Source organism: Pezoporus flaviventris, unplaced genomic scaffold, assembly GCF_033815535.1.
Source record: "Pezoporus flaviventris isolate CSIRO_AGI_PZ_B2104156 unplaced genomic scaffold, CSIRO_AGI_Pfla_v1 ptg000001l, whole genome shotgun sequence".
Lineage (NCBI taxonomy): Eukaryota > Metazoa > Chordata > Aves > Psittaciformes > Psittacidae > Pezoporus > Pezoporus flaviventris.
The window spans coordinates 42,691,874-42,706,580 of NW_026892549.1; the positions used below are offsets into that span (position 1 = coordinate 42,691,874).

Here is a 14,707-nt window from a genome sequence, read left to right on the forward strand (position 1 = left end):
TTTTGAATTTCAAACAACACATTAAGGCAAATATTCAAACCAGGTTGACTTACTTTCCACATGAAGTCTGGCATTTGCTCCTATCTTTCCAAGCTTAAAGCTATAAACAGACTCATCAGTGACAACACAGTGTTTAATTTTCAGTGTGTGAACAGTTCCTTTCACTGTAATTTCATATTTGTCATTTGATTCAAGTTCAACACCATTTTTAATCCACAAAGCTCCTTTCACATCAGCATGGGTCAGTTCTACACTGAAAACCGCCTCCTGTGTTTCTGTCACAGTCAAGTTCTTTAGTGTCTTCTTTATTTTAACAGCTAGAAAAAAAAATAAATAGAAAAACCAGACCAAAATTAAAAATTATAGTAAATATAATAATCGTCTAAACAAAACTGAATAATGGTGCTTTATTTTAAAATGTAGTATGTATATATTGATTCCTACAGTTTGTAGCATCCATCAGAAACAGATTTTTTTACTTCATATGTTTACTACACAAATAGCAAAATGTGAATTTCTACCTCCTAACCAGTACCTTGAACAAAATATGTGGTTTTTTTTTTTTTTCGAAATACATGCTAAATTCAAGATGTGGAGACTCCAAAACACAGTAAGTTTGCTACTTCAGAAAACACATCATGGTATAAAAGTATTTAAAAAATAAGGAAATAAAATATGCTGGTATCCTAAGGCCTGATCCAAGACACAGTGTGTAATGTTGGACTAAAAGAAAACAGTTCATTGTAAAAAATACTGACCTTCCACCTTCAGTTTGGCAGTTGTCTTTGAGCTTGCTATTTCATAGCTATATTCACCCATATCATCCATTTTCGTAACAGGGATAATGAGCCTTCTCTTTACACCATCAGATTCAGCACGGTACTGATCTGTCATAGCTAACGGTCTACCATGTTTTAGCCACTGGCCCTCTGATTCAGGATTTGCCACCTCACATTCAAAAACAGATGTCTGGGACTCAGCCACAGTCAGATCAGCGAGAGGCTTTGAAATGGCACCACCTGTTGGGAAGCAGACCACATGTTTTTGTTTTGTTGCTGTTCAACTTTCCCACATACAGAAAGTACAATCGCATGTAAAGAATTCTTTGCCCTAATTTGCAGCATGCCCATAGACATTCTGAGTTCTGTGAAAAATTAAGAATAGAATGTGACCTGACCATCACAAAAAGATGTTTTTTATTCTATCCTAGTTATTCTCATCTATTATTTTTATTATCAATGCAAGCATCTGAATTTTCAAGACAAAAAAAAATTATTACATTAATTACATCAAAAGCATACTACAGCATTCCATACTATAGCTTTGATTTAGCAAAACATATTAACATTTATTTAAAGATTTGTTGAATTCTAATTATACCAATCACAAAAGATAAGGGGAAGAGCAAAAAGAAGATAGAAAAAAGATAGACTAAAGACAAGAAAAGTGAAGAAACAGCACAATAGCTATAATTACAAAATTGTAGCATCGAGAATTGTTTGTAAATCACAGTGAAATAAAAATCGTGGACTTTAACAATACTAACCTGCTACTATAAGTTTTCCAGATGTTTTCTTCTCTCCAGCATGAAATACATACTCTCCTTCATCATCTTTCATCATCTTCACCACTGTCAATTTATATATTTTGCCATGTGCTTCAATTTTATAGTTAGGACCAGGCTTTATTTCTCGGTCTTTGAAATGCCAGATTACATCAATGCCTGAATGGGAGAGCTCCACCTCAAAGGATACATTCTGAGTTTCAGTACAGGTGATGTCATGAAGACCTCTAATAATCTCAATTTCTATAAAAAGAATAAATTACAAATATATTTGTTATTTCCACAGTCCTGTATTTAAAAAAATAATTTCACAAAGCACAGTGCATCTTAAAGGGTACCTACTTTCAACTGTGACATTGCAAGTTGTTTCAACTTTGCCAACCATTAGCTTATAATGTCCTTCATCTGATGCATAGGTTCTGGTAAGCACAAGCCTCTGTTTAGTGCCTTTACATACAGCTTGTACACGTTCTTCAGGCTTTATCTGATGATCATTTAGGTACCATTTGGAGGAAGTCACATCAGGTGCTGAAACTTTGCATTCAAGGATAGCTTTTGTTCCTTCAACTACATGAACATCTTTTAGTGGCACCACTATTTCCACACCTGCCAAGAAAAAATTGTCATGAAAAAACTAGGCCTTTGAGAAGAAATCCTGAAGGACCAAAAATCAAATGCATCTTCAAAATCATGATAATGACTTACTGTATACTGTGATCTGCCCAGTGGTTGACAGTCCAAGACCAGGAGCACTGAAAGAGTAAGCTCCACTATCTTCCTTTGTTGCATCTTCTATAAGCAACATGTGTGACTGTTTATCCAACACAATGTGAATACGATCGCTTGATTGAATTTCCTGACCATCTTTCATCCAGACACCTTCCACATTTTCTAGGGAGACTTTAACTTCAAGTTGTACAATGTCTCCCTCACAGACTTTTTGATCAGTAAGTCCTTGAAGAATAGCCATGGGACGAGCTGTGGAATGAAATGAAGTTAAGCAGAATAACAGATAAGCAGAATATTGAATATTGAGGCACTATAGGATATAGTGATATAGCTATAATATATGATGCAATATGGAAAATCTATAGTATAGAGACAATATAAGTATTAGAAAGGCTTACGCTTCATCTTCAGCTGACATTGAGTCTTTTTTCCATCAACAACAAAGCTGTACTCTCCTTGATCATCTTTAGTAACATCTTTAATAGTGAGGATTTGGCGACCACGGCGGGATGTAATCACATACTTATGATTAGAAGTGAGTTCAACATCGCCATGATACCATTTCCCTTCTGCATCTTCTGGGGAAACCTCACATTCAAGTTCACCTGAGAAGGATTCTGGTACTTCAATATCCTCAAGTTCTTTTATAAACTCAACCACAGCACCTACAGGCAAAAATAATTACATTCATGAATAAGCTTCACAGATACCCCTGATGAAAACATTTCTTATTAAATGAGCCTAAGGAAATTTTTATATATATAATATATACCTTATATATTATATATATATTATATATACACACACTTTATACAGCTTGTATATTATATATATATATATATATATATGAGGTGTAACCATTTGAAATAACTGTATCTCCAAACTTTCATACTGGATTCCAAGAACATGAAAGCAGCTTGAACATTTCTTAGTGTCTTAGACATCAGTTTAGATTGTTTTATTTCTTCCTGCTCCACTTTAATAGTACTGCATGTTACTGTGCTTCTTACCTTCAACAGTAAGCTTTGCAGTAGTTTTTATGGATTCATCTTCTATCAGTGCACAGCTGTAGTCATCAGTATCAGACATTTCAATTGCCAATACAGAAAGAAAATGAGCCTTTCTATCTGAGTGCATCCTGTATTTCTCTCCAGAATGAATCTCAATTCCATCCTTAAACCATTTCACTTTGACAAAGGGTTCTGATGTCTCACATTCAAATGTTGCCATGATGTCTTTCTGTTTAGCAACAATATCTTGTAACTCCTGGGTAAAGCTGATTAACTGCTTGGCTGCAAAACAATATGTAATGAATCAACAATGCGCTGACCATACAGACTATGATAAGCAGTAGGATGAAAGTAAGAGAATTTAAATTACCTTGTACTAACAGGAAAGCATGGCTAGAGGTTTCACCAGCTATATTGACTGCTTTCACCATGATGCTGGCAGAATCATCAGAAGTCACATCTCTGATTACTAATTCACAAACATTGTCTTCAGGCCAGTACCAATACACGCGATCAGTCCTTTCAATCTGCACACCATTTTTGAACCACTGGCACTCAGGGTCTGGTTTTCCCACTACTCTCACACGGAAGTGTGCATCGGCTCCCTGGGCTACAGTCTGACTCTGAATGCGCTCAAGTATCTTGGGAGCCTCCATACTTGGGCTAAGCTCGATCTTCTCTGGTTTGAATGTTGGAATGGTGATTTTGCCTTCAGGAGGAAGTTCTTTCTTCTCTTCCTCTGGGATCTCTTTGGTCCAGTGAAGAAGTTCTTCTTTTGTCTTTCTCAACATTTCTTCATATGATTCATCTTTTTTGCGAGACTTAAGTTCCACAGCAGTGATAGCTTCATAATAGCCCTCTTCTGTCCTACGCTTGAATTTACTACGCAGCTCTTCAGATTCTTCTGAAAGCTTCTCATGAGTGATTCTTTCAGCTCTTTTCAGTTTCACCACTTCTTTGGTTGTTGCCTCTGCAGGCCTGTCTACTTTCTGTACCTCAAAGAGAAGTTTTCCAGGCTCTGGCAGTACAGGCTCATGTTTGAGTTCAGGTGCACGACGAAGAACAGATCTGAAGTCTTCCCTCTGCTGGATCTCAAGTCTCACCTTATGTTCAATAAAGCCTTCTGGATTCTCTGCAGTGACTTTCACCTCTCCTGTGTCATACGATTTGCAGTCCACAATATCCAGGTAGTGTATTCCATCATATCGGAGTCTAAACCTTTTGCTTTTACGGATGAGCTGTCCATTGAGGTACCAGTTGACCTTGGGCAAAGGATAGCCAGTCACACGGCAACGGAATCGTGCTGTTTCTCCTTCCAGGACTCTTGCAGGTTCAGGAACCAAAACAATATCTGGTTTTTGTTTTTCCTTTTGGTCCATTGCAACTGCAGGAAGAGCACCCTCATGGGCCATTCTTTCTAACTCTTCAATTCGCTGCAGCCCCCTTCTGCCTTCTGGCAACTGGGATTCTTCCACAAGGCTTTTCTCATCCTTGACAATCAGAGTAGCAGATGTATGATCTGTACCATATTTGTTGGTTGCCCTGCAAGTAATAACTCCACTATCTCTGGAATAGGCTACTCCATAGTCCAAGCTACAGTACCCAAACTCATTGATCATGCGGAGTCTGTTAGCTGCTTCCAGGGGTTTGCCATCATGCAGCCACTCCACCACCATGGTAGGGTCACCAATTGGTGTAAGCCTGCACTCAAAATGTGCTGGTCCAAATTGTTTGAGCCTTAAAGATGTAAGCTTCTTCTTAAAAAATGGTTTCTGTTGCTTTTCTTTGTCGTAGAGATCTCCTTCCTCCCATTGCTCTTGACCATAACGCAAATGGAGAGGCTCTAACTCTGGTGCTGCAATCTCCTTGGCTTTGTAAGTTCCTTTTGGAATGATTAATCTCCTTTCTGGTTCAGGTTCTGCATGTTCAACTTCAACATTTACTTTGCACCTAGTAGTGTCCCGCCCAGCTTTATTGATAGCAGTAGCAGTATACCATGCAGCATCTTGCCTGGCGGTAGATTCGATTTTAAGGGCAGCTGCCCCTTTGGTTCCTTCAATCCTGAAATATTAAAACAGTTGGGTTTTTTACATTTTGTGCACTTTTTTGTCATTCACTTTTGCCCTTCTCCAAAATTCTGTCAAAACTCCCAAAGGCAAATCTCTGGCGGAATTAGTCATGTTTATGTTTATTCATGTTTATGTTTATGAATGTAGTGCCTAAGAATCAAACAGATGAGGATAATAATACCCAGTCTTGAATTCAATGTTGGGGTTTTTTGCTTACAGAGACAGATAAAGATTTCCTAACTCTCTGTTGTTAAAGCTTTGCAGAATACAAAATACACAAATACACAACCTGGAAAAAATTGAGTGAATTCTATTAGATATTTTAGATCTCTTAACCTTGCTGCAGTGCAAAAGCTGTAACTTCAGTAGCCATTGGTCTAAGCCCTTAATGAATCCTTTCTATGGAATTGGGGTTATTCAGCATGCTGTAGGAGGCAATGTACAGGATGGTGATTATGAACTCCTTTCCTATTCAAACAAAATAAAAATAAAAATGCTTACTTTATTTTGGGGTATTTATGAGGTACAATGATGTCACTGTTCTTCAGCCATACAATGTCAGGATTAGGGTTACCAGTAGCTTTCACTGCCATCTCCAGTCTAGAGCCTTCCTTTACACTAACATTCCTCAGCCTTTCCACAAAGTGTGGTCTGACTAGGTCTTCCTTGGCTGAAAGAGGAAGGGTAAGTTATCACAAGAGGAAATGGCACAACCACAGTTTTTAATAAGAAACGCTCCTTAGCCTCCTAAAAATAGTGTGCATAATAGATACCTTCCACAGTCAGTGTCATCGAGACTGAGGCTTTGCCTGCCCTGTTCTGAGCAATTACAGCCCATTCTCCAGAGTCCTCCGGCATAGCAGGAACAATGATCAATGACTGGGTGCCATCTTCTTTGATCACTATTTTATGGGTGTAGTCATTAATCACTTGTTGACCTGCAGATGCATATTAAACAAAAAGAAAAAAAGGTTTCACTCAAAACAATGCCTCAACAAGATGTAAAACACATAGAAGGGTTTTTTTTAAGATTATTTGTTGATGAAAATGAGGCTGATGTACCATTATGGAACCAGTATGTCTCTGGCATAGGTCTGCCAACAACTTTTAAGTCAAATCTTGCTGTCTGCCCCTGTGAACATTTAAATGATGTAGGTTTCAGGACAAAAACTGGTTTGTATAGTCTCTCTAGTTGTCCTTCATCAGTTTCTTCTAATCTGCGGGCAGGAGAACGAGAAGGAGAACTGCGAGCAGGAGACCTGCTTGGAGATCGTGGAGAAATAGACCTGGAGGTAAAAGATAAGACAGATGTATGACCACATCATACAGCAGTGGGTTGACATGCTAAAAAGAGTTTAACTTTTTCCTTTAGCAAAATTCCTTCTAAAAAATTTGTAACCAATTTATCTATATGAGAAATCGTGATAAAATTAGTTTTTATTCATAGTCAATTTTCTTTATGTTTTTGCAAGCAGTTTGTACAGCTGAATAGCATACATCACAGCCAGGGAAGTTTTGGGATTTTGGATATTGTACAGATATGGATGTGATCCTGTGTATGTTTGTGCATGTGTGTGTACGTATATGGAAACAGAACACAGTTCATGGCAATGCTGGATTTTTTCTGATATAGAAATACATCTATTTCAAGGGTGGGAAATAGGGGCTGCACACAGTGCTAAAACTCCAACTGCAGAATAATTTTTTTCCCAAAACATTAGTACTTTAAGAAAATAAATATGGTTATGAGGTCGGAAATTTGATACTGTGACTGGATAGGCATGTGAATGATAGTACTCTGGAAAATGCATTGCTCATTAAGAAGGAAAATCAGACAAAGAGTTGCCACAAAAATCAATATAAGCCATGAAAACAACATTTACATATCCTGTAGAGGCACACACAGACTCCAATAACTTAAGCTGTTTAGCTGCTACATAATGAGTTTTTGGACTGTCTCTCACAGCACACTAAAGTCTTATGAAATTCATATATTATTGTGTACATACCTATATCTTCTCATAACTTCTGGTCCTGGCATATAACCTGGAGTTGCTGTGGGTGCAACTGGCTCAACATAGAGTTTTGCTGAGCAAATGGCATTTCCTTTCATGTTACTGGCAAAAACAGTATAAATTCCTTCATCTTCAGGTAGAACAACAGGCAAATGGAGACTAGCACTGCCGTCTTGCAGAACTTCCATGTGGTAGCGCTCTCCATGCCTTATGCGCTTACCATCTTTATACCACGCAATCTGCATGGAAAGAAAGAATGGAATGCTATGTGAGCTCTCCTAAGGACAAAGATCCAGTAATGATCCATGCATAAAACATGTTACGATTTCTTACTTTTCAGCTGATGCATCATCACAGCCCATGTGCCTGTGTTAACATGAATATTTTTACTTGATAAAAAGACTAAAATAGTGTGTTTTCACAGTAGCCTGAAACCTGAAATTTGGAGCTAGAAATACATATAAAGCCCATTTTGATGGAGAGCAAAGTGACCTAGACTGAACTTGCTACTGTGTTCTCCTCTTGTGTGGGCTAACTAGGACATACTTAGAATCAAGACCAATTTAGCCGGTAAATCTATTGGTTAAAGGTTTCTACCTCTGAACTGGCTAATCAACCTAACACTATTTTATTCAGGGACAAAAGGAAAATTCAGTTTAATATCAAAGCAAAAGACTGGATTTCCTTTGAGATTTGCTTTTTTCTATGCATAATGTAGAATGTCTGACAATGAGATGTTAAGGGATTTTTCAAGTAGAGCACCAGATTTTTTTTTAAAATAGATTACTGTTATACAGGTTTGGGGTACCTTTGGCAATGGATATCCAGTTGTCTTGCAATGGAAAGTAACTCCTGTTCCTTCAAAAGTTCTGTAATTCTTTAACCTTAAATCAAATCCTGCTTCTATAGCTTCAGATTCAGAAATATCGACCATCATCTCCTCTCCGTCTTCTTCAAGAAGTTCATCTAAGGTGGTCTTAATAATTCTGAGTTCAATTTCCTTGATAAGTCTTTCTTCAAAAGAAGAAATATGGAATTCCTACAGATAAAACAAAAAAAAAAAACATGAGTTCTGTGTGTCAGACCTTGTAAAGAAGCAATTTGTACTGGTGTCAGTATACAAAATTGCTATGGAGTGGTAGACATACCTCATCTACAAAAGTTCTGACCATCACTGTATCTTTCGCCATTTTCTTCCTAATTAGGGCTTGTTCTTTTTCATATTCTTTTTCAAAGTCACCATATGAAATAGCTGGGGCTACCTCAGCCACTTTAGGTTCCTGAATATATGCAGTCACTTGAGTTTGATACATTGCTTCTTGTTGGGATTTTATGTAGGCTTCATAATCAGCTAAGAATTAAGAACACATTAGTTTTGATAAATTCTTGTGATTTTCACTGTATTGAATAGAGAAAACAAGTACACATTTATTTTACTGGTTTTGGTGATTCAAGCAGAGTTTTTGTCTGTTTAGCCAAAGAACAAACAGCAGTAAAATCTAAAGCTCAGATGAGCTTTATAAACAGGTAGAAGTTTTACTGCTATTTAGGCATTCTAGTTAGGAAAGCGAAAGCACCTGTAGAGACTATTTTATAATTTCCTCACCGTGGCTCTGTCGCCTACAAACTTGCATGCATTTTTACAAGAGGAAATTAAAAAAACACCAGAACAACAAACTTTTTTCCCTATAATAGAACAACCTATTACTTGATTAACTTCCATTCCCTACATTGCTCTCTGAATGTCTTATGTTATGGAGACTGTTATGGATGCCAAAGGAAGAAGGTTGCTATAGGTCGACATTCTAGCAAAGAATAAAGTCTTTCAAGAGTCTGAGGTCAAATATTCTGTCTTGCAGAAACAGAGCCACCCGATCTCCCTTTACATTTCTTGAATTGACTAAACTAGGATGCATTGAATTTGCAGAACAATTCAAAATATTTTTCCCAATTTAGAGTTAAATTTAAGAAACATTTCTCTCTTGCAATGTACCTTCTTCTAGTAAGGAGACCGTTGCAGAAGCTTCGCCATGTTTATTACGAACAACAATAGTGTATTCTCCGGCATCATCGGCAAAAGTCATGGAAATTTCAAGTTTGCATTCCCCGGTTTCTCTTTTGTAACTCACTTTGTATCTGTAGAAAACATGACAGTACAAGTTCTCTATAATTCTGATTAACATACTTTTTAGTGAATTTGCTTTTAATCATAAAATTAATTGGAATCACTCCTAACTTATGCAAGAGAAAGACTGAAATTTCAGCAGGCAGTTCTCACTCATTGAACCTGCAGAACAGTGCAGGGAAAGTAACCATGCTGAAACTAGGCTACAGGTCTACTTTCTGTCTGTTGTCACAAAAATAAATGGGATGCAAACAGCAATACAAACAGAAATATCAATTATCAGACTCAGTAAAATGGTATATGCTGTATGCACATAATTTGTCCTAATATGGGTCATTATAGCATGATTTATTTCAAGAATGCTACAAATGTGGGGTTTTTTCCTCTGCTAGAAAGTGTGTTGCTTTCAATAGATAGCATTTCCATAGTCAGAATACAAATATCGTATAGAATCATAGAATCATAGACAGAGTGAAAAAATGTTAAACTTCTTCCTGATTTGTTTTTAAACATGTGAAATGTTTCTCATTTTATGGTCTTTTGAATGTTTGTATTTTGAAACTTCGCCTTCTGAAGTCTCATATTAAGACATGATGCTATGATTTTGCCATTTTAGAAATAATTGTTCACAGAAATCAGTGATGTTGTTTGGCTTAACATCAGTAAGGGAATGAAAATTATGGTAATGTAAATTAAATATTCCTAAAACTTATGTTTAGATAGATTTTGTGCATTGTATTCAAAGTACCTGTAGCCAGTCGTTAGAGGAACTCCACCTTTTTTCCAGTAGACATGTGGCTTTGGGTTGCCCCCTACTTGGCATTCAAAAATAATGCTCCCACCTTCAATTAATTTATGTACCATGGGTTTTCTTATGAAGAAAGGAGGTATGGGTTCTCCAGATACTTCCTCTACTGCAGCAGAGACATCTTCCATTACAATGTCTTTTGTCTCCATGTAGCTGAAATAAGATTCCAATGCAGGTAAGTAAGTGAGTTGATGTCTGAAGTTCTCTTAAATAGAATTCAAGAAACTAAAGACCACAGTAGCAGTAGTCTGTTTAGGAAAGTAACTTTACCGTTTCTCTTCTCTAACAGCCTTCTCAGAAATGGTTTCTCGAGTCTCAATTTCCTCTGAAACTGCAATGCAAACACCATATAGTGGAATTTAAAATACTTTAATAGTGCTTAAGCAATTACTCTAGTTGTCTCAAAGAAAGAGAAGGTTAAGTAGTTAGTTGGCTCAGAGGGCCAGGTACTTCCTCTGAGGAAGCAATTTAAGAGTCTTCATTAGTATACCAGTTGGCCTTTTCCTCATGTTCTTACAGCCCTGTTACCTAACAACCCTGGAATACAATTCAAGGCATATGTTCTACTTGGGAGCTGACAAAATGCCTAAGTTACATTACTAATAATATTCAGTCAACAAAATTATAATCTTCCTACATTGACAAGAGGAAATGGCCTGAAGTTCAGATTGGATATTAGGAAAAATTTCTTCACCAAAGGGTTTATCAGTCATTGGAACAGGCTTCCCAGGGAATTGATTGAGTAACCATCCCTGGAGGTATTTAAACAGGCATATGTGGTGCTCATGGACATGGTTTAGTGGTGCACTTGGCAATGTTAGGTTGGCAGTTGTACTCAATGGTCTGAAAGGTCTTTTCCAACCTAAATGATTCTATCAGTCTATAAATATATATACCTTTCACATATAAGTGGCAAGATGTGCTGACACTCCCAGCCTTATTCGTAGCAGTGCAGGTAAATCTCCCACTGTCTTCGGCAAAAGCTTCACGAATCACAAGGCGAGCAAGCCCTGCTTTGAAAGTTATCTGGAAGTCCATTGAACTCTCAATCTTGTAGTCTTCCCTGTACCATGTTACAGTAGGCTGAGGATGACCAGAGATATGACACTCCAGAGTGACAGACTCTCCTTCAGTCACAGTCTTATTTTTGAGGCCCTATATGACAAAAAATAGGTATCACAGTCAGTATATATTTTCCGTACTGAACAGCCATTGAATTAACTAAAACCTATTTAAATGGAAAAATTAATGTCTACTTCAAAACAGTGTTCTGTTCAGCAATGTATCCAGGAAAAAAAGAGGCATTTTCCAAAGGGAAGTATTTGAAACTGAATTTGGGAGCTCTGAACACTACTTTTATTAACAAGAAAATTAAAAGTTAGGTTGATGTTTATGCAGATCATGGTGAGATAGTCAGTTTCAACTGCTGCAAAGGTCAACTTACTATGTGACAATTGTGAAGAATCACCCCCATAACAGACATTCTGAATAGTTTGTGTCAAAATTGTGTGGCTGAATAAGTCTAATACAGAGTTTAAAAGATTAAATAAAGACAGTTTTCATGTTCAGGTCTTTAAAGACAAAATTCAAAATGCAAACTGGGTGAAAACATAATAAAACTCCCCTCATCTGCATATAAATTACTTACTGAGACAAAGGTGGGTGGAGTAGCAGGGATTTCTGCAGCCACAGGAACTCTGGCAGTTTCTGTCACCTAAGTTGTTTAAAACACAGTTAATAAACACTTAACAAAGCCAAGGACATATACAGCAGAATTTAGATAAGAAATTAAAGAAAACTCTTTGCTTGTCATAGGTAAATATTAGGTCCTTGGAAGGATTTATGTAAAACAAAGAGAGAAAAATCAGCAGAATGCTGCAAAAGAAGAAAATTGCAGTGAAAAAACATAAAACAAGTGAGGCTATGCTATGTTTTTGAGATGTAAGTCAGTCAAAGTGATGGAAATTTGCTTAATAACATACCTTTGCTTCACCTTCTTTCCGTAACATCAAGTGTTCTTCCCGCACTGCTTCACTTTTAACGCTTACACCTATCTCCTTTTTAGTCTCAGCATCATAATGACTTTTATAGGCTTCAGCAGCCTCTCCAAAAGGAAACTGTGGAGGGGCAACTGGCTCTGCTTTTATCCTGACTTCATGAGGCTTTAGCTGAGGTGGCTTCACAGGCTTGGTGATCTTTTGCACGGCAGAAGTAGCTGACAACTCTTTTTGCAGAGTAGCCATGGCAGATCCAGCTATTGAAACCTAAGGAACAGAAGAGGAAGAGTTACAGCTTTGTTGTTCTCTTGTTTTCAAAGGAAACATTAAAACATGCAATTCTTAAGCAGATTGCATATGTACCAGTTGCTTCCTTAGTCGCTTATTTGTTGATATTCCAAAAGCTACATATATGAAAATGAATTCTAGTTTTAGATTGAAGTAGTATAATACAAGAGATTTAATATCCTTGTATTATTTTTGATGCGTCTAACATTTTACTTTAGAATTTGATCTTTAAATTGTCAAGAAGCTCTTAAGCGCAACATAAGAAATGTCCTCTAAAATTATTTACTTGAGGCCTTAGCTTTCCATTTAATCAGTCTAATACTGCAATAAACAACACTACTAATTATGTAACTGTCATTGATTAAAAAAAGAGATTTCATAATGTTATTTTAGATGTAATAACTTTGGAAAACGTACATAAATCTTTCAAGAAAAAAAAGCTTAGGTAATTTTTATAGTGTTTAATTTTTTTATGAGGGGAAAAAGCATTTCACTTTTAAAGGTCCACGCAAAGAGAGAAAGTGTGCTTGAATGAGAAAATTAATTGAATGGGAACTTTTAATTAAATGTGAAGGACCTGAATAGAAGAATAGGGAAAAAACACTTTAAAATGGATAGTGTAATATTATACAGTCTGGATCTTTTCTACTGCAAAAATTAGCTTATTATGTAGTAGACTGCAAGGAAGAAAGAAGCAATATTTATAATGTGCTAGTGAAATGATGCACATAAGATTGAAAAGGGATACTTCTGCTCTTTAAAAAACATAAGATTCATGATACATTTATGATTTCACTGTATGACATGGTGTATTGAAGCTGCATCCTTATACAGATGATAAGCTTTGTTAAATACTAATAATTACAAATCAAATGTTAGCAGTTCATGTATCTGTTTACAGCACTGCTGTAAACAAAAACAGTTGCAGAGAGCAGGCAACTCTTCTTGGGAAAGCACCATACTGGAGCAGGAGGAAAAGCCTTTGGAAAGGGTGACCCACTTGTTACTATAAAGGAGCATATTATTCTTGGATGCAGTTTTCACTTCCTACCTCATATGTATGATCTGGTTTAGGAACAGCAATTTTGGAGACTGAGAAGTGAGGACTTGTTGTGCGAGGTCGTGGGTGTTCAACATGAATTGTTTTCTCTGTCTTAGCTTCTGTTGCTCTTTTTATCTACACAAAGCAATGAAAAAAGTTTTTGAGAATTTGATGCTGTTCTCCAAACTGAAACAGATTTCACTGGGACACAGCTTTTGGAAAAGAATGCAATGCAAACTGATGTCTAACCTCTGTTGATATCTGAACTTCCTTCTTTTCAGCAGCAGAGATATGTTTCTCAGGAGGAACACATACAGTTTTAACTTCTTTAGTGACAACATGGCGTTCTGCTGGGGCCTCAGCGACCCGGTCTGTCACAGCAGCAACCCGGTCTGTTACTTGCTCTTTATAGCCATATTCCAAAGTTTTCTGCTTTACATAAGCTTCATCCACTTGTTGCTGTTCCCAGGGTGATCGAACACGCGCCTGATCAACTGCGGCAACAACTGTAGCTACAGCTTCAGCCCTTTTTCCAGCTTCAGTCTATGGATAACATTGGCAAAATTCATACAAATATTCATCATTATATTAAAGGCTTACATATACGGCAAATATTTATAAATATAATGCTCAGTAAAGTATATTACAAAAAAAGAAAGTGTGCATACATATGCAAAAGTAATAATGTAAACATCAAATATGTTCACCCATAAATACATTGCAGAGTCAGTAGACTCAGACATAGACATAGTCTTTTCTAAGTTCTATCTATGCATATTCAGAAGACAGCTATGCTTGTGTGCTTTATACATATCAATATTTGTATGCAAGCTCTCTTTTAATGCTTCATAGTCACATTTACGGCTGCTTTTGGCAGGTATGTACATGTACACATAAAGTCAGTATGCTGATCAGCTCCATAAAACTGTTAGATGCTACTAAAAATGTAGAGAATGTGTCTAGCATCTGATATGAATGTATTTACTATGGAATATACCCATAAAAAACTTTACCCCAGGCATATTGGTTGTTTCAGGGCTAATTATCAAATGATTTTACA

The 14,707-nt window shown here is 36.8% G+C and overlaps 1 protein-coding gene across 3 annotated transcripts in view; it reads right to left on the reverse strand.

Moving 5' to 3' along the window:
- TTN (titin) overlaps positions 1-14,707 on the reverse strand; it is a 253,359-nt gene that overhangs the window by 223,121 nt on the left and 15,531 nt on the right. For all 3 annotated transcript variants that reach the window (XM_061454518.1, XM_061454513.1, XM_061454512.1), the window contains 22 exons: positions 13,897-14,190; positions 13,657-13,782; positions 12,303-12,584; positions 11,969-12,034; positions 11,217-11,475; positions 10,591-10,651; positions 10,261-10,473; positions 9,381-9,523; positions 8,536-8,738; positions 8,196-8,426; positions 7,382-7,626; positions 6,435-6,658; positions 6,146-6,310; positions 5,874-6,042; positions 3,674-5,364; positions 3,304-3,585; positions 2,692-2,958; positions 2,270-2,542; positions 1,907-2,170; positions 1,547-1,807; positions 759-1,019; positions 54-317 (listed from right to left, as the gene is read on the reverse strand). In XM_061454518.1, coding sequence (XP_061310502.1) covers positions 54-317; positions 759-1,019; positions 1,547-1,807; positions 1,907-2,170; positions 2,270-2,542; positions 2,692-2,958; positions 3,304-3,585; positions 3,674-5,364; positions 5,874-6,042; positions 6,146-6,310; positions 6,435-6,658; positions 7,382-7,626; positions 8,196-8,426; positions 8,536-8,738; positions 9,381-9,523; positions 10,261-10,473; positions 10,591-10,651; positions 11,217-11,475; positions 11,969-12,034; positions 12,303-12,584; positions 13,657-13,782; positions 13,897-14,190 — 6,244 coding nt within the window. The remainder of the gene's footprint in view (positions 1-53; positions 318-758; positions 1,020-1,546; positions 1,808-1,906; positions 2,171-2,269; positions 2,543-2,691; positions 2,959-3,303; positions 3,586-3,673; positions 5,365-5,873; positions 6,043-6,145; positions 6,311-6,434; positions 6,659-7,381; positions 7,627-8,195; positions 8,427-8,535; positions 8,739-9,380; positions 9,524-10,260; positions 10,474-10,590; positions 10,652-11,216; positions 11,476-11,968; positions 12,035-12,302; positions 12,585-13,656; positions 13,783-13,896; positions 14,191-14,707) is intronic.